This window comes from Lissotriton vulgaris, chromosome 1_2 (genome assembly GCF_964263255.1).
Source record: "Lissotriton vulgaris chromosome 1_2, aLisVul1.2, whole genome shotgun sequence".
NCBI lineage: Eukaryota > Metazoa > Chordata > Amphibia > Caudata > Salamandridae > Lissotriton > Lissotriton vulgaris.
The window spans coordinates 129,121,676-129,143,428 of record NC_141686.1 but is presented as its reverse complement, the minus strand read 5'-3'; the positions used below and the strand labels follow the sequence as shown (position 1 = coordinate 129,143,428).

The following is a 21,753-nucleotide window of genomic DNA, read 5'->3' as shown; positions in this document are numbered from 1 at the left end:
TCGGCAAAGGCTCGCCTCCTCCTGCAGAGCTGTGGTGGCCGGTGGAAATGGGCCCCCCCCCCTCGCCGAGCCATAGTGCCAAAAACTTGGGGATCAGATGGGATAGCAGCCTATCCTTTGCCTCGCATATTCAGCAAACTGCAGGCTGCTGTTTCTCTAAACTGAGGAACCTGAACAAGATATTGCGGCTACTGCGGAGGAGTGTCGCAAGACGGTTGTTCATGCAACGGTAACTTCTAGGCTGGACTACGCCAATGGCTTATACCTGGGCCTTCCTGCCTATCTGAACCAACGGCTTCAGATGGTTCAGAATGCGGCTGCGAGACTGCTAAGGCAAATTCCCTTCAAACACTCAGTCTCTCCGCACCTGCGAGCCCTGCATTGGCTCCCAGTGGCCAGCAGGATAAAGTTCAAAACCTTGACTCTGGCATATAGAGCCCTATATGGTACTTGCCCTAATTACCTGAGATCTAGGCTACCCCGATACCACCAATCTAGAACTCTCCGTTCCAACGGGCGGGTGCAGCTTGTGGTCCCTCGGGTAAAAAGAGTACGCCTAGGGGGAAGAACCTTCACGGCTAACGTAGCCGTGTTATGGAACTCTCTTCCCCTAGACCTACAACAGGCTCCCTCTGAAGCCGTCTTCAAATAAAGACTTAAGACCTGGCTCTTCCACAAAATACACTAACTTCCTGTATGTAGCTTGCGCTTTGGGGATCCGCTGCTTTCACAGCGCCGGGACACCTCCTTGTGAGGTAGCTGTTCGCGCTCAATAAATCGCATTATTATTATTATTATTATTATTGTAGGCAGATGAACAGGTGGTCTCCTGCAGTCTCTTCTGGTATGGGAGGGAATTGGGTGGAGAGAAAAGAAAGGGAAGGGCATAGCCAGTTTGAATATTTTGCAAGACCCATTTCTCAAATGTGATGGATCGCCAACCTGAATAGGAAATGTTGGATCCAACCTCCCACTTGGTGGGCAGGAGTTGCAAGGGAGCAAAAAAAGTATCACGTTGACTGGTTTAGTCGGGGAGGAGGAGTCAGAAGGCTGGTGCTCCGCCGGCCTCATTAGTATTTTTTGCCCTCAACTGTGCCTTCAGGGTAGCAGTGGGCGTGGTGGACACTGGAAGGTCAAATTAACAATTTTTACTCCAGTCCTAGAATATTTGGGAAAAGAGTATCTTTCTCCCATATATTACAGGAGGCGTATTTACTAATCAAACTCCAGCCCTGGAATATTTCAAGAAAGTCATAAACTACCCAACTATTTTTAGGATGGGTTGAAGAGTAGCAATTTTGAATGGGAGAAAGTGCTGAGGGCGCTGCTAAGGGCAATAAACTAGGAATAGTGCCTGGTCTGCAACTGTGGCCTGAAAGTACTGGGTTGACTGCTGCATCACTGGGTGTTAAGGCTATTTTTGTCTATATATATAGCAGCCCGCTGTAGCAACCTCAAATGTTCATAGAGCGGTGTGAAAATTGTTTTGTGGAAGCCAATAGTCCCAAAAATCATCTGTAGCTCTACTATCTTTAAAGTATTCCAAACAGAAGTCTGCCTTCTCACAGATGAGGTGGGGACAATCAAAGGACGTGTGTATCAGCAAAGCCTGCACATCACCAAAGAACCCAGTAGACCTCATCCATGTCAATGAAGGACCACACTGAAACCAACCACCTTGCCAAGGTAATCGGTGATATCCAAACCTACGTGGTATCTGGCGCATCTTGCCCATCATGTATCATTTCGGCGAAACAGACCCTCAGAAATTCTGGGACTGCTAGCAAGATTTCGCTGGCTATAATCCAAATGGAATGGGTATAGCGATCCAACAGGCAGACTGCACTGACCCGCCACAAAGCTAAACTTGCTGAAGGGAAAATGTGTTTGCTAAAGGCACCAATCCTATTAGATTCTTTAGCTGGATGAGTAGAGAAGAATAACTTGGGATTTATTTTCCTGGTCGAGGTCTGCACAATAAGGCTCTCTGGAATGGGATGTTTGGTGAGGAAATCCAGTTCATCAGGCATCACTCTATGACGTCTGTCTACCAGGCCTGTTCACATTATTTGTGAGAGCATCATTGAAAGGAAGCTAGAGCTCAGATGCTGCTACCCCAGGCTTTAGAATTTCCATCACAACATTTGTTTTAGTATCAATGGAGGGCAGCTGTAGCTCTAGCATCTTGGCCGCCCTCCAAAGCACCACTGTGAATGAGGCATTCTCCTCCACTGGTGGCCTGTGCAGCGAGTCATGCTGTGTCTCAAGGGAGGTGTCAAGCCCACTGTCATTTTGTTAATCAAGATACAAGGCATCAAAAGTTCACCTTCATCATCATAAACATCCTAGAGGGCACTCTACTCTGGCACATGATGAAACGGACTCAAAAAAGATATTGGAGCCTCTGTTGATAGCTGCAAGGCAAAGGGTTAGAGTCAGGCTGCATGACGAGTGGTTGCGCGCTAATAATTTCATGGTGCGCCAACGTTCAAGGTCAGGCAGGTGTTGGTTTGGGATCTGACATAGGTGTTGGGCCAGGATCATCCTCTGGAACCACCAACATCATGTTGGCAGCAACTGGCATGGATCATGAGGCTGGTATGGAAGCATACACCTGAGTCAGTATAGACCCAGCAGCGTATCCGAAGGGAACAGATGGCGCCTTGGGAGGACCTGCCGAAGGTAACCAGATTATAGGGCCCTGCGGTTTCGAGGAGCCCGAAGAAAGCGCACTGACCAGCTACAGCATGACCTGTTTGAAGGCCTCAATCTGCTGCAGGCTTTATGATGGCCTGAGAAACTCGTGACATGTGAGGATCAGCTTAGGTATCGATTCAGTGACTGGCAAACTTGATGGAGTGTGGCTTGCATCTTGACGCCAATATGCCTCCACTCTGGAGTCATTATGGGGTCACATCATGCTTCACTTTATATTACTTGCGTTTGGCCCAGCGCTTTACCGGAAACTTTGAGCAGGAAACGGAACTGTCGAACGAACAGCAAAGAGATCAGGGCTGAGTCTGGGCCCATGACTTGGAGCAGGACCTATGCAAGGAACACGACTACCCTCTCGTGCTCATTGACGCACAGCTTCACCTTCTAGTCCTGAGTTTCCTTCCGATACATGAGAGAGCTCGACCTAGAGTTGTGTCCCGAGCCCAGGCACCAAAGACGCACCTTGTGTGGATCCATGACCGACATCTGCTTCCTGCGGTCCCTGAACGGATTGAATACTGTCGATTTCAGGGTGGAGATCCTTCTCTAGCACACTGTATGCTGTTTGGGAGTCGATGAAAAAATGATAAACTCCGGAACTGAGCTCCGGGTCCGTATCAGAAGTCGTGGAAAGAAAGGAACTGAAGTCTGCCCGCAGGGGTGGAGAGTACATGCTGCTCTGCACCATCATTTGTGGGGTGGTGTGGAATCACCATGGCCACCTGGCACCAGCCAGTGGTGTGCGGGAGGACTGCTATAAAAATAAGATTCTGGATCCAATCTGCCACCTACGGAATAAGCTAAACCATCTGATTTAAATGGAAAAGATAGCAAGACTTAAACCAAACTGTAGTTCCAGGGACCAGTAACCAGCCTACATGACACTCTTAGAGAGGGGTGCTTTGTGTCCTAGTGGATCCACACTTGAATATTTACACATTTGAGTGTCACAAAGCTGTGTGACTGCATCCAGTCCATTTGTGTGAAGATGACTGAAGTTTGTTGAGAGCATAAGCTTGAATATTTCTAGATTTCTTCCACCTCATAATGGATCAGTCTGAAAAAACATGCCTTCGGAGAAAGCCCAGTTCAATAGCATCGTTTTCCTTGATCAAATTCATGCATCCCCATAAAGATCTTGACTTGTGCCAGTTGCTAAATAAACCCTTAATTAGGGAACCAGAATTCTTTTACCAACATATTGAAAAAAAAATACACGCATGGTATCGGAATAAACAAGAAAATCCAACGAGACAGTGATGCTGCCGATAGTGTTAGTATTCGCTGATCAACTTTGCCAACGTCCTCTGCTTTGTTTCACTCAATGTTTTTCAGAAATGCAAAGCAATAGCTGACATAAGGGAAGCAGGGTGGTAAAGGGCACTGGATTCACTAAAACTGCCTGCATCAGCACTGGCTTTGTTAAAACGTATCCCATAGTATCATAATTCACACTAACAAAACAAAATCCACCACCATTGTTTTCTGTGAAGGAATTCATTACATTAAAGTTCTATGATTTTAAGGATAATGTAAGCTTCCCAAAAACACTCTGAACTGCTATAGCAGTAACAGTGCACAATTCACTTACACGTGGAACAGCTACATCAATCACTTCCAATAGCAGTACAATATTTCCTAACATGGCGATGGGCATAGCTTTATTTAGTGCAGCAGATGAAGTAAAGAGGGGCCCAGGGGTGTGCATGGTACACTGTACCATTTATTATGGGGAGTAACACTCTAACCCCCTTGTGAGGTAGATGATATTGCAAGCAACTCAGGTCACATATACTTTTTTGAAGGCACTAGCATTGGAAGTATGCGGTGCCAGTGGTTAAATAGGTAGCGTCGGTGGTGAAAGTGGTTGTCATCATTGGTGAACATGCCCTATAGGTGCCACTTTTCATTTTTTTTTTTTTTTTTACAAATTAAGGGCTGTGTCCTCCTGTGTTCATATTCACCTAGTGCATGGAAGTGGTATTGTCCATCACCTCTGGAAACAGCGTATTTTCTGTGTTTGAAAGAAGGGCTGCCAGATCCAAGCTTACCTCAGAGAAATTGACATAGGATAATTTCTTACAAAAGGTCACTTACGTCAGCTCTCCAAATATGTTATAATATATGGATATTCTGGAACAGCAAAATCCTGGCCCTTTAACAGGTTATCAACCAGCAAGGAAACCTTTGAAAACATTCTGCCTCACTAGCAGATCGATTAGCCTCCACAAAGTTATAACCAATGATAACTCTATAAACAGTGCCTGAGGTATTAGTGGAATTGATGATGCTTATCAACCCCAGAGACTAAATTGAATAGTCATGTATAGTATCAACACCAATACCACATAATACCAAATAATCTTTTGTTATGGTGCATACGTTCTTGGGCAGCAGAAATGCTTTCATCAGAGAAATACTCATCACTGATCCAATAAATGGAAGTCTGCTTGTTGGCATGAATTTGGAGTGCAGGTCATGGAAAATATCAGTGTGGAATGCAAAGCAAAACTTCTTTTTTGGGAGACTACCATCAGGAGTTAGTTATCCGGGTTAAAGAACACCCGTGAATATGCAGATGAGCCAACACTTCCATTGGCAACACTTTTGTAAAATAATGTGGTGTTTACTTGAGAATGAGTGGGAAGACTCTGAACTGGTAATGCCTGCCGAGCACAAAACACATGTACTTTAAGGGTACTGGTAGAAATTGGACGTTTAAATATGCTCTAGTATATTCAGGGAAATTAGATTGGTCTCCTCTTAAACTGCCATATCGGCGCCAGAAAGACCATTTTGAGATCATTTTGCAGTTTTCTGTTTTCATGTACCTATTGAGTGCTTTGAGTTTTAAAATGGTTGTCTGTCTGGTATAAGAAAAGTAACACCACACCTTCCATTCTTCCTTTAGTACCTCTTCTTTAAGAGTATCTGTAAAATGTTGGCTGTCGGTTTTGTAGGACAGTTTGATGAAAACTCTTCCAAAGAAGACTGTGACACCTTTTCTTAATCTGGAGTAAATATTAAGGCCCAAGGGTCCGATTTAATTCTTGGGGTAAAGGGAATATTGTTGCCGCGGCAACTGAGTACCCTCCCGGCTAAGACTATGGTATGTCTGCCTGCCTGATTTTGATTTGGGCGGACCATACTTTGACGACACTGGAGACAACTCCATCTTCGCAGGTCAAACTTCTCCGACGGCTCAATGGAGTAAGGCCCATCGGAGTTTTGGCTCTGTCTGCTTGCCTAATTTAGATCGGTAGACATATAGCCGTTTTTCAATGCTCGTCACTGCCAGGAAAAACCTGTCGATAAAGGGCATTGAAAAGTGCTCAATACCCACTTCCCATGGCAAGGGGAGATTTTTTTTTTTCAAAAAGAAAATCCCGCTTTGGGAAAAGAAATTATGAGATTGCCAGATGGCTCCAACATGTTTGATGAAGCCATCTGGCATAGTTACAAATATACACGCCTTGATGGCGGCCCCTGTGAAATGCTTGAAATGTCCACTGGACTGGTGGACATTTAGAAATTTGGTGGTCAGCACCTCTGTCACGCAAATGGAGTAATTTACTCCATTGCCCTGGTGTAGGACATGCCGACCATCCAAATATAAATCGGTACTTTAGTTTGATCTCTTCCATTCCAAGAAAACAATTCCATCACTATGCCTGTCATTGGTGTCATACTATAAGGGAATAATCAAATTAGCTTTCCCTAATCTGACAAAGCAACTCGGAGTCCAGAGTTGCTGTCTCCTTTTGCCTGTCCTTCAAATGGTTTTCTGTGATGGGGCACCTCTGAAAGGATGGCCTTTACAAGACTGGAGCCATTGACATGCATTGATGTGCCAGTATGTAGGCTACTAGGTCTTTCTGGACTCTTAAGAGATTTTTAAGCCTGCCTACACTATTTGATGTATGAACGAGTTTATCGCAGAAAAAAGTTCTCCATGCAGAGGCATATTCAAAATCGTGGACCAGATAGCTGTGAAGAGCAACACAACCTCATCTTCTCATCCTGAATGGGGTAGCCATGGCATTTGAATTGCACAACTGAATTACTGGAGCTAAGACTTGATTAATGGATGATTCCAGAATCATCAGCTACAGCATGCCTGTAAGTCTATGCCGGCCTGTCAGGCTAATGGCCCACTGTCTTTTCAAATAGCTGCCAAAATTAATATTGGTAATTTGCCAAGTTATTGCCCATGTTCCCAGGCTTTACGGCCTTGAAAAAAACAGAAGCAAAATCTTTCTTTGTCATAGCATCTGAACCTTTAAACTCACCGATTGCGCCTAGTCGTAACCAGGTGGGATAAATTTTGCACCCCAACTAAATATTAGCATGTCAATCCTGCTGGAATTTAACATGTGAAAAATGTCTGCTAAATAACAGAATATGTGGATTTTGGTGCACTAAACACCAAAATCTGCAAATTATGTTCTGTTTTCAGGAAAGAACTCATAATATGTGGATTTTATTGCCCCCAATAAATTCCAAAACCAGGGATATTGGATTTCATCATGTGCATTAAATTCCCTCTACCCCCCCCCCCCCCCCCCCCCCCCCGGGCACTAATAATCCGGCACCAAGTTGGCAATTCATTAGGTCTAGCTCTGGAATTAACTGCATTCTTCATAATGAATGTTAGCCTCCTGGGCATGTGATGGCTTCAACCATAAAGTGAAGGATGCCGCTTTCAGTACAAGAAAATATTAAACAATCATTTGATAGTGAGGTATGTACAATTGCATTTAATATATTAAGTGTCCAGTCCACTTGCATTTTGCGCATCCTTAACAGTGCCAACAACCTTATCATCTTATTCAACAGAGATGTTACATAAATCAGCAAAGAGGACACCCCAATCCTCAATCTCATAAGATCCTCCCCTGCACGTGAATCCCACAGGAGGACTTGTTTCTCAAATGTTTCCACAATCTGCTCTGGCTCAACCTCGCTGGCCAGAGAAGAGGTTCTTCTCTTTATGTTTTTCAGGGGAATGTCTCATCAGCATTCACCCTCAAACATTTAAAAATATTTTTCTTACTTTTTGTGATGCCTTTCTCAGCAAAGAACCTGGATATGAGTCCCAGAATTGCAAATGTTATAAGATAATGCACACATAGAGGAACACTGGGTCACTGGAGCCACCAACCTCCTTTCCACAGAGCGACTGATTTTCGTTCTTCCACATACAAGCACTGTACTTTCGTTTCCCTTTCTGGTCTCCCATGGAATCACACACAATAGTCTAGAATTTCCAACTCTGACATGGCTGTAGGACATTTTCTGCAGCTCTTGAATCATTAAGCCCTAATGACTCAAAGAGGGGAAATAATGTTTTTTACAGATACCAAACAAATTTAATTTGGACTATGGGATTTGGTTCAGGGTGTGCTCTGTAATCCTAACACCAGAGTGACATAAAGGGGACTCAGTACTGAGAGTTGTCACATGTGGTCTGCATCACACAACACACGTGCAACACCAAGGCCATAAGTGATGCTACCAGGTACTATAACAGCATGTAAACAGTTTCTAAGTCTCTTCCATTGGGAAGGATATTGAAAGGAAAGAATATGCAGAGGGCAGTCCAAGTTCGTCCACGCTAACTTCTGATCCGACTTGAAATATAAGTAGTGCGGTTATGGTATGTACCAGATGTGGTAAATACCCCACCACACTCTGCATAGTTTATTATGACGGCCATAGGAGCTTGACTGAAACCACCATTACACCAGGTCTGGAAATCATGATGCGTACACAATGCCAATATTCCAAGAAATGCTAGGGTTCCATCATGCTACTGATGCACACAATATGCTAACATTATACTGGCGATTCAGAAAAGGGGGTGGTGATGGACAGAGTATCTGAATTAAGCAGACCACTCCTACCCAGTCCAAAGATCAGGGCTTGATCCATCACCGTTTTTTAGCTCACTGCACCATACCAGCTCAGAACCTGGCTACATGCAAATTAGTCTGTCCCTGGCCCAATGCATCATGGGAACAGGGCAGACCAAACTACCAAGCCAATTCTTATACTGGAAAGGAAACAAGCTTCCGGGGACCGGTTTCTGGCATTGCAGCCGTCTTCGGCCCGGCTTGCTTGAATCCTGATGGTGCAGTGAGCAAGGGACTCACATCTGAGCATACCCTTCCACGCTAATGGTGGTCAAAACGATTCAGAAAAGGGGGTGGTGATGGACAGAGTATCTGAATTAAGTAGACCACTCCTACCCAGTCCAAAGATCAGGGCTTGATCCATCACCATTTTTTAGCTCACAGCACCATACCAGCTCAGAACCTGGCTACATGCAAATTAGTCTGTCCCTGGCCCAGTGCATCATGGGAACAGGGCATACCAAACTACCAAGCCAATTCTTATACTGGAAAGGAAACAAGCTTCCGGGGACCGGTTTCTGGCATTGCAGCCGTCTTCGGCCCGGCTTGCTTGAATCCTGATGGTGCAGTGAGCAAGGGACTCACATCTGAGCATACCCTTCCATGCTTATGGTGAACAAAACGATTCAGAAAAGGGGGGGGTGATGGACAGAGTATCTGAATTAAGCAGACCACTCCTACCCAGTCCAAAGATCAGGGCTTGATCCATCACCGTTTTTTAGCTCACTGCACCATACCAGCTCAGAACCTGGCTACATGCAAATTAGTCTGTCCCTGGCCCAGTGCATCATGGGAACAGGGCAGACCAAACTACCAAGCCAATTCTTATACGGGAAAGGAAACAAGCTTCCGGGGACCGGTTTCTGGCATTGCAGCCGTCTTCGGCCCGGCTTGCTTGAATCCTGATGGTGCAGTGAGCAAGGGACTCACATCTGAGCATACCCTTCCACGCTTATGGTGGACAAAACGATTAAGAAAAGGGTTGGTGATGGACAGAGTATCTGAATTAAGCAGATCACTCCTACCCAGTTCAAAGATCCGGGCTTGATCCATCACCGTTTTTTAGCTCACTGCACCATACCAGCTCAGAACCTGGCTACATGGAAATTAGTCTGTCCCTGGCCCAGTGCATCATGGGAACAGGGCAGAACAAACTACCAAGCCAATTCTTATACTGGAAAGGAAACAAGCTTCCGGGGACCGGTTTCTGGCATTGCAGCCGTCTTCGGCCCGGCTTGCTTGAATCCTGATGGTGCAGTGAGCAAGGGACTCACATCTGAGCATACCCTTCCACGCTTATGGTGGACAAAACGATTTAGAAAAGGGGGTGGTGATGGACAGAGTATCTGAATTAAGCAAACCACTCCTACCCAGTCCAAAGATCAGGGCTTGATCCATCACCGTTTTTTAGCTCACTGCACCATACCATCTCAGAACCTGGCTACATGCAAATTAGTCTGTCCCTGGCCCAGTGCATCATGGGAACAGGGCAGACCAAACTACCAAGCCAATTCTTATACTGGAAAGGAAACAAGCTTCCGGGGACCGGTTTCTGGCACTGCAGCCGTCTTCGGCCCGGCTTGCTTGAATCCTGATGGTGCAGTGAGCAAGGGACTCACATCTGAGCATACCCTTCCACGCTTATGGTGGACAAAACGGTTCAGAAAAGGGGGTGGTGATGGACAGAGTATCTGAATTAAGCAGACCACTCCTACCCAGTCCAAAGATCAGGGCTTGATCCATTACTGTTTTTTAGCTCACTGCACCATACCAGCTCAGAACCTGGCTACATGCAAATTAGTCTGTCCCTGGCCCAGTGCATCATGGGAACAGGGCAGACCAAACTACCAAGCCAATTCTTATACTGGAAAGGAAACAAGCTTCCGGGGACCGGTTTCTGGCATTGCAGCCGTCTTCGGCCCGGCTTGCTTGAATCCTGATGGTGCAGTGAGCAAGGGACTCACATCTGAGCATACCCTTCCACGCTTATGGTGGACAAAACGATTAAGAAAAGGGTTGGTGATGGACAGAGTATCTGAATTAAGCAGATCACTCCTACCCAGTTCAAAGATCCGGGCTTGATCCATCACCGTTTTTTAGCTCACTGCACCATACCAGCTCAGAACCTGGCTACATGCAAATTAGTCTGTCCCTGGCCCAGTGCATCATGGGAACTGGGCAGACCAAACTACCAAGCCAATTCTTATACTGGAAAGGAAACAAGCTTCCGGGGACCGGTTTCTGGCATTGCAGCCGTCTTCGGCCCGGCTTGCTTGAATCCTGATGGTGCAGTGAGCAAGGGACACACATCTGAGCATACCCTTCCACGCTTATGGTGGACAAAACGGTTCAGAAAAGGGGGTGGTGATGGACAGAGTATCTGAATTAAGCAGACCACTCCTACCCAGTCCAAAGATCAGGGCTTGATCCATTACCGTTTTTTAGCTCACTGCACCATACCAGCTCAGAACCTGGCTACATGCAAATTAGTCTGTCCCTGGCCCAGTGCATCATGGGAACAGAGCAGACCAAACTACCAAGCCAATTCTTATACTGGAAAGGAAACAAGCTTCCGGGGACCGGTTTCTGGCATTGCAGCCGTCTTCGGCCCGGCTTGCTTGAATCCTGATGGTGCAGTGAGCAAGGAACTCACATCTGAGCATACCCTTCCACGCTTATGGTGGACAAAACGATTCAGAAAAGGGGGTGGTGATGGACAGAGTATCTGAATTAAGCAGACCACTCCTACCCAGTCCAAAGATCAGGGCTTGATCCATCACAGTTTTTTAGCTCACAGCACCATACCAGCTCAGAACCTGGCTACATGCAAATTAGTCTGTCCCTGGCCCAGTGCATCATGGGAACAGGGCAGACCAAACTACCAAGCCAATTCTTATACTGGAAAGGAAACAAGCTTCCGGGGACCGGTTTCTGGCATTGCAGCCGTCTTCGGCCCGGCTTGCTTGAATCCTGATGGTGCAGTGAGCGCTGATGGATCAAACCCTGATCTGTTGACTGGGTACGAGTGTTCTGTTTAATTCAGATACTCTGTCCATCACCACCCCCTTTTCTGAAACATTATACTGGCAGCACCTTTACAAAACTAATGCTCACAATAAGCCGACAAGTATCTTCTTTATGCAGAGGCAAGAATTTTACCTTTTTATATTAAAAAGAAATATTAGAGTTATTGCAGGACCAGTCCTATGAAACAAGTGTGAACCATTAGGATAATAATACACACAAAATGCCATCCCATTAGTTGGGGTGGATAAGAGAGGTGTGGCGCAGCAGCCAGTGCGGCTGACTCCGGAGCGCTGGGTTCTCAGTCCAATCCCTGGTTCCGGTGGCAGCTCACTTAATCTCCCTGACAGCCCCCAGCGCCTTGAGACCCATAGGGGTGATTAGTTCGCGCTTTACAAATGATTGATTGATTAAAATGGGTGGGATGCCACAGCAGAGGGAAATCTTGTTTGTTGAAGGTCAATCACATTCAAAGAGTTTTATAGTAATATTACACTTTTAGTTTTTTTTTTTTTTTTAAGTGACTTGTAGTCATATGTGTGCTTTGCTTGTGGTGGTCTCTAATGCATTTTTTTGCCAGGGTACATCTAAGTCTGTTTTGGGAGGATATGAAATCTCTTCATTTATTTTAAAGATCGTGGCAAAGCTGACATTTATTATCAGCCAGAAGCCCCTTCTTTCTACTTCTCCCTAATGTGGGGGATGGGCAATATTTTACTGTCTTTGAACCTGGAACACATTCTTTGGCAGTCTAAGATCACCTTTACAACACTTGGCTGTCAAACACTGTTGGAAATTGGCGTCTGTACAAAAAGAAACACTACAATGCAATTGTATTTATTACCAAATACTCAGACATCAGTGACTCCATGTTCCATTCTCGGTCTTATATTTGTCCACTCATGTCCTCATTTCAAGTTCAGAACTAAATTCCAGTCCCTGTGTAAACTGGAGTTTGCACGGGGATCAGAATTACGACTTGCGTAATAATTATCAAACTTTCACAGTTCATCCCGGACATCTTCTGACACATCAAACATTCTAAAAATGACTGGGGAAAAGGTTGGGCAAAAAGGCAAAACAACAGAATTTAGCTTGTTAAACTGATTCTGCAAATGTGGCCTCTTGTAAAAGTTGAAGACGTGGACTAAGAGGTATTTACCACATCCGGTAAATACTTGACGCTAGGGTGTTGGTGTTTCCCACATACCGTAAACACCCAGCCCAACTTGGAATGAGGGCCACAATGCACTCTCGGAGTAGTAATCCTGGGCCTCTGGATTTAAGGTATCAATTACAATAATGTACAGATGGAAAAACTGGAAGGGAACGTGGTGTTTCTTTGAGATTAAATAATCTGAAAGCCTATGGGGTACATTTACATTTTTACAAGCTTAATAAATGAAGCAAAACCCCATTTTGCCCATGCATTTCTGTTTACTGCATATATAGGATTCAATGATCGGATGTCAAGTTCCGAGATTTGCTGCATCCATTATTGCTAGGTGCAGAAAAATCCAAACACCGTTCCACATGCCAAAACAGGTGGAGTTCATTCCCGGGAAAATTCCCAGTAAAGGGGAAGAGGTGGTCATTTAACATCCTGCATGTTATTCCCCATTGTCTGGCCATTAACTCGAAATAGCACTAATACTGCACAAAAACGAATATTTCAGGTGTAGCGATAAATATATGCCAGTCAATACCGTTCAGCCTATAACTGCCCACTATGGGCCTGATTACATGTGGTCTGTTAAATTAACATCCCTCTGCACACACATGTTCGCAGTTATAAATGGCGCCGTTTTTGATCGATAATTACCAGGTGAGATAAAGTAAGTTCGCGCCCTCTGTGAAATGTCAGCAGGTCAGACCTGCCAGGATGTAAAATGGGAGCAAGGCCCGGTGTAATGAGCGCACCGGCAAGGGACGCTCGTAATGAGCCTCGGAGGACAAAAATAATGATGGCGCTGCACAATCTGAACACTCGAAAGCAAAGGGCTGCTTCGCTCGAGTTCTCCATCCAGGGAAAGTGCTCTTCTGATGCGAGCAAGCGGGTGGATTGTGATGCATTTTCTATTTTTTTCGCAGCCTGGGAGGGGCGAGGGGTACAGTAGAGAAGCATCTTACACTTCAGCATTCCTGCCGGGGCTGTTACTGAGGAGACCGCAGGCGGGAGGGAGGAAGGGGAAGATGGCGGGAAAGGCTGGTTTTTCCACTTAGGTATTCCCGGTGGAGATCCTGCGGGCCCGAGGCTCATTTCTCTCCATTCAGGGGGAAAATGATGTAATTAATTCCTATTAGGGCTCGTGTGCAATGAGATCATTGCTCAAAATGAACATACGGGCTCCAAATAATCCTGCCCCTTTCAAGGCCCCCGAGGGAGGCGGCGCGAGGGAGCAAAACCAGAGAAGAACAAAAGAGAGTGAGAATGGGGACAGTGAAGGAACAAAGGGGAGGGGGGTGGGAGGGGAGTTTCCTGGAGGAAAAACGTTAACGGGAGATATAAAGTAAGAGGTAAAACTGGCAGAGGCAATACACTTAGCCTCAGCGAGCTGGCACAAACGCCATTTTATTTAAGTTTTGCATGCCTCTGCTACAAAGATAACAAGGATTGACAAAACCAATAGGTGCAGACTTATTAGCGTTCCCATTGTTTTTGATGATGTTCAACAAAGAAAAGGAAAAGAAAAGTTTATTGTAAAAAAGAAGCATGATGACTTGTGCGCGTAAAGGCGTTGTGATGCAAGTGAACGTATGTGTCACCACAGTCCAAGGCCTTGACATGATGATGCATACATACTTTTTGTGATGTTCTGTGGCACAGGAGCCTAATCCATATTTACTAGGCAGCACTAAGCCACTTTTTCTAGAATAATGCTGCTTTGCAAATATCGTTCCCGTTAACACATTTTTCTGCGTTAAAGGGACGTGCAATCGGTGTTGCTGGCGACGTTCCCAGCAACATCCATGGCTTTTTGACACTGCCCCAGATTTACAAGAAATCGTAAATCTGAGGCAGGGCCAAAACTTACGTCTGTGAGGGAGGCACAACGAGGAGAAATAGCTTTATTTCTCCTTGTTTTCCCTTTTTCTACAACAGCTGCATTCTGCATATCTAATAGATACAACGCATTGCCTTTTCTTTTGCCCTAGGGCAGCGCTGCAGGAGGTGCAGAGCAATTTTGCCCATCCTTCACGTCACAAATACATCACATTTCATAACAGATACATGACTTGAACGTGCACTTAGCACATGTTCCCCCGGTGGTCTAAGAACATTAAAATGAATACTGCACTTGACATTATTTCGAAAGTGCATCCATTGCAGGATTAGTTTATCTTACTTATATTGTGTGATTTAACTGTATTGAATGAGATATTAATAAATAATCTTTATTTAGTAGACGTCTCATTATACTAGTTCATATTACATAAGGTGTACCTTGATTCATTAAATAACATGTATTGGTTAGATGATTGAATGGCAAACATCCTCACATTTGTAGGCTGTGATTTCTCTAAAAACGAAAAAAGATTTATGCAATGGGTGCATTAACGTTTCAATTGCAATAAAATTTAGCTCTTAGACTTACATGTATACATTTAAAGGTGTACTGGGTGCCACATGTGATGCGATTTTAATGTGTTTACAATGTGTATTTATTTGTGTTTAAATGTACGCACACATATTAAATGTGTACTCTTGCTAATACTTTAAGTTTAAATTATAGGCCCATATTTCACCTTGCAGCATAAAATACTGTTTTCCATTTTCTGCTATCATGACGTATCCAGCAGGTATTTACACACATTGTTAATTTGAGTTCAGATACAATACAGTACTAGTGACAGAGAAAAAGAACCTAAGAAGACCTTGACGAAAGAACATGGAGGGCCAGAGCATTGTCTGAAAGGCCTATTTAGCAATGTTACCATCTAACCTGAGTGTGAGAAGACAATGTCGTTCACATGTCTGGTGTGGGATCATTTGTGAATGTTGCAGTCTGCAACATGAAAACAGAGAAAGACAATGATGACGGGTACGGTGGAGTATTGCAATGAATCCAGAGAATTTGGTGTATGATAACTTAGTGTTCACACCATTTGCGTTGAGACCTTTTTTCAGATTTCTTTCAGAACCTTTCCAGACCCTATAACTTACTTCCTTTTGGTCTGTGAAGTTCAGAGCTCTATGCTTCCACTCAATTCTCTCCTAAGTGTGGCTTAGGCTAACACTTTATTCTTGGACCCAAGAAGACTCTTGACTGAGTTTCTGAAATGCTGCACTTTCATACTTAACTTTACCCGCCTTGTTCTATATTTCCTTCATGAAATTTCCTTGATTTTTGGGATTCTTCAGATTCATAGAACCATCCTTTAAGTGTGGACTCTAATTTAGGAAACCTAGATTACTAATGTATAGACAAGAGAATCTGAGACTTTTCTCTCAACATCAAGTTCTTGTGTTACTCTTTTGCATAGCTGTGACTGACGTGCTCGTTTGTCTAAATTTAGTCCACCTAAATTTCTTCTGGAGGTTGGGCTTTTCTGTTATTATTCTGTACCTTTAAAGCACGGTGTTATGGGTAGTGTACCTTAACTTGATTGTTAACTTGTAATAAACTTTCTTAACTATAGTCACTAATGTCTAGTCCTCACTCAGGAGCCACATGGGTTACACTGATAATTGTATTTGATTTGAGAAACATTCACTCTCCTCACCCCTCAGTACGGTTAAGGTCCATCAGAGGACAAATGGTAAGAGGGTAGGCCTAAAAAACTCGCTAAAGCGTCTCCAGCTTCTCCTATTTTAAGGTGCAGCAAACCTTCACACTGCCAAACTAGTAATCTATTATTCATTCTGAACACTGGGAGCTAAGATGGAGATGAATAACGATGTACGCTTTCTGAGCACAGCTTCACAGCCCACAGAGCTTTCTCCATCACCTGTGATATATAGGCCGGCTTTATGATTTGGCATGACACCTCAAGCTGATCTTGTACCACCTCAGGCAGAGTTGATCACAGTTCTTGAGAGGGCTGGACCACATCTCCGCTTGACCTCAACAAGTCAGACTATTTTCGAAGGCTTTTGCGTAGTATACAATAATTATTTCTATTTGAATAAGACCATCTTTCATTTTATTATGCCCACATGGAACTATATCACACTTATCTTTGCTCTCTCTACTCTTCTGAAGGCCTCCGACTGGTAAGAAATATCTCATAAAGTAAGCCTATTTCCTACTGTGGGATTGAGAGGCTGCACACCTTAAACTCATCATGCAGCAGAGGAGCACAAACACTTGATTAAAGACTCACAACATTATATCAGACTCCATCAACTATTTTTCTACTGAGGTACATCAAAACAAAGAGCAGCATCTTACCTCGATCTTCTGAGGACACTGGAGACCTGGAAAAAACAGATGACAGGCTTAATACATAGCCAAAAGAGAGCAGGAGACCTGTGTGCACAAACATAACATGGGGTGTGAGGAAGTCTCACCATCCCGGATGCTGTTGAAGATCTCACTTTTGTTTGCACTAGCCTAAAGACATCATTACAAAGAAATATTTGGAGCGCAGCCTGTGAGTCATGAGATGTACAAGGCAGCCCTGGGCTGTGGTGAGGACATATAAGCACTTACTGCAAGACATGATGTATAAGGCGACTGTGGGCATTAGTATGGGTCCGCTGTGTGCAATATATATGTGGCAGTTGTGTGCATAATGTAAGTGGTACCACTAGAAGGTGTGCAAGGAACCTGATGGCATGGGATAGTGGCGAAGAAACAAAGAGTGTGAAATATAAATTATGTACGGCCACTTGCCTGTCGCAGGGTATAGAATGAGGTGAATGGATCATGTGCCAGCAATGGTGGTGCAGATGGAGAACTGTCACCTGCAAATGTAAGGGGTGGTCCAAAATGTTTGCTATTGAGTGTGTGTTGACATGTTTGCTGTGGGGTAGTTACAACACTGCTTACTGTGCATGAATCTTTTGCTAATTTGGAGGAATGCTAAAGATTGGGAAGGATGGGGAAAATCTTCACAGAGATTGTGTGCAAGTGGGTACATTTGCACTGAGAGTATAGAAGCATCACTGACTTAACTTCATAAATGGCTTCATCTCAGTCGTTCATGCATGATAAGTGGGTACAGTAAGAAGAGAGGTGAGTAGACAGTGTGGGCCTCTCTCAGAGTGGTTGGAGTATAACTCTGCATAGTAGTAGCTGCCATTATTCTTAGAGTTGGGGCCTCCTCCTATGATTATCTAACCAAAAATTGGATTAACACCAGGCGGAACATAAGTTCAGACCCAGGAACAAGATCATTAAGTCTGGGTTTTGACAGCACAGCTGCCCAAATAATCTCTGCTAATAATATACACACACACACAGAGGAACAATCTTTTTTTGCCTAATGCTAAGGGCTGTTTGGCTGTATCCTTTAAACTCCACTTCAGGGCTTTCATTGTACTTCATGAGGAACTACTTTACAACTATTACCCTTTCTTTCCACTCCTGTTCGCTCCCTCTTAAGTGTCTCACTCTAAAGCAGGGTTCTCCAAAGTCGGCCCTGACTTTTAGCATATCCCCATTTAGATAAATGTAGCTATCTTTAAAATCTGTCATGGATCCGGCCCTTCAGGGTAGACTTTGCAGAACCCTGCACTAAAGTGCTAATGCTGCATCCGTTAGTACATTAAACATCTACCAAAGCTGTGCTTTGCCAGTGCTTGTTTTTGTATTGAGGCAAGCAGAGCTTAAAGACAGAAACACATTGAATACACAAGTGCTTGCTCAATCTCTAATAATTTCAATGAACTGTGCATTTTGACTCCATGACAGTCGATTTTAAACAATTGTATTAATAATAAGATAACCACAACTGTTAAAATGTTTTTTTTAATGCATGTCCAATGTGCTATATTGTTAAGGTTTTAATTAATCACACAATAAACGTATTTCTCTACACAAGTGCTTGATGGTTACATATGAAGACAAAATTATGTTTAAATTTTTTAAAGTGCTGACTTCAAATGCAGAAATGTAAGCATCACGTGTTGACAGTGTAGGTAAGGGTGCTGACTGTGAAGGATATTCTATAGAAATGCCTGCTGTGGAAATGGTATGTATATGCAGTGACTGCAACGTAGCAACAGTGTGTAGGAGAACCTTGAGGGTGGCATAAAGGACTGGGCGTGTGGGCACCATAGAAGCACCAGCTGTGGGTGGTACTCTGCATGAGTGTTGGCTGTGAGTAATAATGATTATTCGCTTTGTTTGTGGGCGACTGTGTATAGACGCACATAATGTGGGTGTTAATTCCGTCCATCCTATTGTAAAGCGCACTGATATCTTGTTTGCGCTATATAAAACTATAAATAAATAAAAAAAGATAATAAAAATAAATAAAGAAATATGTAGGAGATCTGACTGTGGGTGATATTGCCATAAATGCGGATTGTGGGTTGCAGTGTCCAGGAGCGCCCAGTGTACGTGACGCTGTAAGAGTGCAGACTGTGGGTGATAGTGTGTATGAGCTTAAGCTGTGGCTAACGGTGTGTCGGAGCACTAAGGGGCATATTTACGAGGAAGTGACGGAGCGTATTGTTAGCCTCCTTGGCTTAACGCCTCACTCCTGAAACGCAGGGCAGGCACCTTGCACCATAGTGCAAGGTGCCTGCGTTGCAGGGGAAGATAGTTTATGTGCAGGAAGGTGTCCCTTCCTGCACATAAACACCTGTAAATGGCGTTTTGTAACTACTATGTGTGCTGCTAATGCAGCACGCATAGAAGTTGCAAAACGCGATTTGTTTTAACGATTATTAATGTGCAAGAAGGGACATCTTCCGGCACATAAACAATTGATGGTGTTTAGCTGTTTCCATGTGTGCTGCACAATGCAGAGCACATGGAAAAAGTAACAACAAGGAGAAATTAAGCATTTCCCCACGTTTCGCCAGGGTAAGACCAGGTTACCCCTGGTCTTAATTTTAGCGCTGCTCTATATTTACGTCACCCTTGTAAATATGGGGCAGCGTAAAAATCAATGGGTGTTGTGGTATAACGCCCACCACAACACCCATTGTCCTCTCCTTTCAAGCGGCGCTGCCTTTTAAATAAAGCAAAGCCCCTATCGCCACCACAACGTCGGAAAAAGTGACATTGTGGTGGCGATAGGGTCTTGTAAATATGCCCCTACGTGTGGCTGCCAGCTGTAGTAGAAGAGATTGAGGTTGCCAGTATGTGGAAGAGCAGATTGTGAGTCACTATACAACTAGGTAGGGGCAGAGACTATAGGTGACTGGACAAGATTGCAAACTGCAGTTGACAATGTGTAGGGGAGCAGACTGAGACAGGCAACAGTGTGTAAAGCCAGTAGTGCAGAGTGAGGCGTGTGATACAATAGTTGTAAAGAACGGTGTTGAGGTTCACGATAGAGGGAGACGTGTGTAAGACGTCTTTGGGAAATGATATTGAAAAGTTGCAGCTAACATAAAACTTGGCTTTGGAAGATGTGGTTTTGGAATACAGCCATTTCCCCGATGGGCCAATAGATGCATGCCCATTTGAGAGTATTGCATAAAGAAGCTCAAACTTTACAGGAATGTGGCTACAGCCAATGTGCTGGTTGAATGACAAACAGACATTATTACAGCACTTCTCAAAAATGGAAAAAAAACTAATTTTAACAAGACGGCCATAAGTGATTTGTAGTACTCTAAAACAAATAGTTCCTCAATAATATGTGCTACTCGTGCACACATGGATCAAGCAAGCTCACGATCAAATATTACAAACATTGCAGTCCATTCAAACTTTGTTGAGCAAGACTATCGCTCTATGCCACTGTGCCTTACTCCGCACAGACAGCCTCTCTAACCCCTTCAGCAGCAACCAATCACCAGCAGCTCCACTGCAATCAACACCTTCTCCAACAAACAGCCCAAGCCATTTGGAAAAGTCAGCAATAGCTTTTTCATTAATAATCAAACGGGACCATCTTATTGAAATATACAATCCATTTTTTATTACACATTATAAACACATTTCCACATTAGGGTTTCTATTTTACGCGACCAAGTTGTTACGCAGGTGAATGGAATAACAGAATTCCTGGGATTCATTTCTGCCTCCGCCACTTTGCCAACCTGTGTTACCCCGAGTGATTTTGGTGATTGTTTAAGGTCTCAATTCCCTGAATTGCCAAAATACAGACTGGCTAATCCTCAGAATTGAGTGCTGTGTAGATAAAACAAGCAGTGCCAATCCAACAAGCAAAACTATTTTAGAAGGGAAAGTAAAATTGTACTTCTTCAATGACTGACAAGTAAGTGCCTGTGGTTAGAGATAAATGAGAGTGGTGTTTACAGCGTGCATATATAATTATTATCAGATGAGCAAGTGCATAGGTGAACATGTGACAGTATAAGTGGATTTCTGGATGAATGAGTGAGTGCATGTATAAATATAGGGGTGGGTGCAAACAAGTTAAATCAACCAGACAAGCTAAAGCCTTAGACACCAAGAGCAATATTATAAGAATGACAAGATGTGCTAATATTATGCCAATGCAAGAATTACAGCATGGTAGCTGAACTACATTGCACTACCTTGTATTGTGAAGCAATGTACTGTAATGTGGACTTCACTGTATTTCAATGCATAATACTGTTGCATTATATAATATTTTAAATTGCACAGAACTACTCTGCATAACATTAGTGCACTGTATAGTACTTTGCAATGTAAATTATTATATTAAATAGAACTGCTGTATAGTATTAAATTACATAGTATTTTTATAGTGTATTACAATGTATAGTATTGATATTTTGTATTGTATAGTAATGCTGAATTGCATAGTACTTCACAGCATAGCACGGCATTGCAAAGCATTGTTGATTTGTACTGAAGTGTACAACATTGTTGAATGTATAGCTTTGCCTAGCACAATGCTGTTGCAGAGTAATACACTGCATAGTATTGATGCGTTGTGCAGTTTTGTATAATAATGCTGCATTTTGCTTCATAGCATTGCATTACAAAGCATTTTTGATTAGTACATTGTTGCATGCATAGTACCCCTA

At 43.7% G+C, this 21,753-nt stretch overlaps 1 protein-coding gene across 2 annotated transcripts in view; it reads right to left on the bottom strand.

Moving 5' to 3' along the window:
• The window catches only part of DGKI (diacylglycerol kinase iota), a 689,048-nt gene that overhangs the window by 56,243 nt on the left and 611,052 nt on the right, over positions 1–21,753 (bottom strand). For both annotated transcript variants that reach the window (XM_086952973.1, XM_086952974.1), the window contains one exon: positions 17,045–17,070. In XM_086952973.1, coding sequence (XP_086809099.1) covers positions 17,045–17,070 — 26 coding nt within the window. The remainder of the gene's footprint in view (positions 1–17,044; positions 17,071–21,753) is intronic.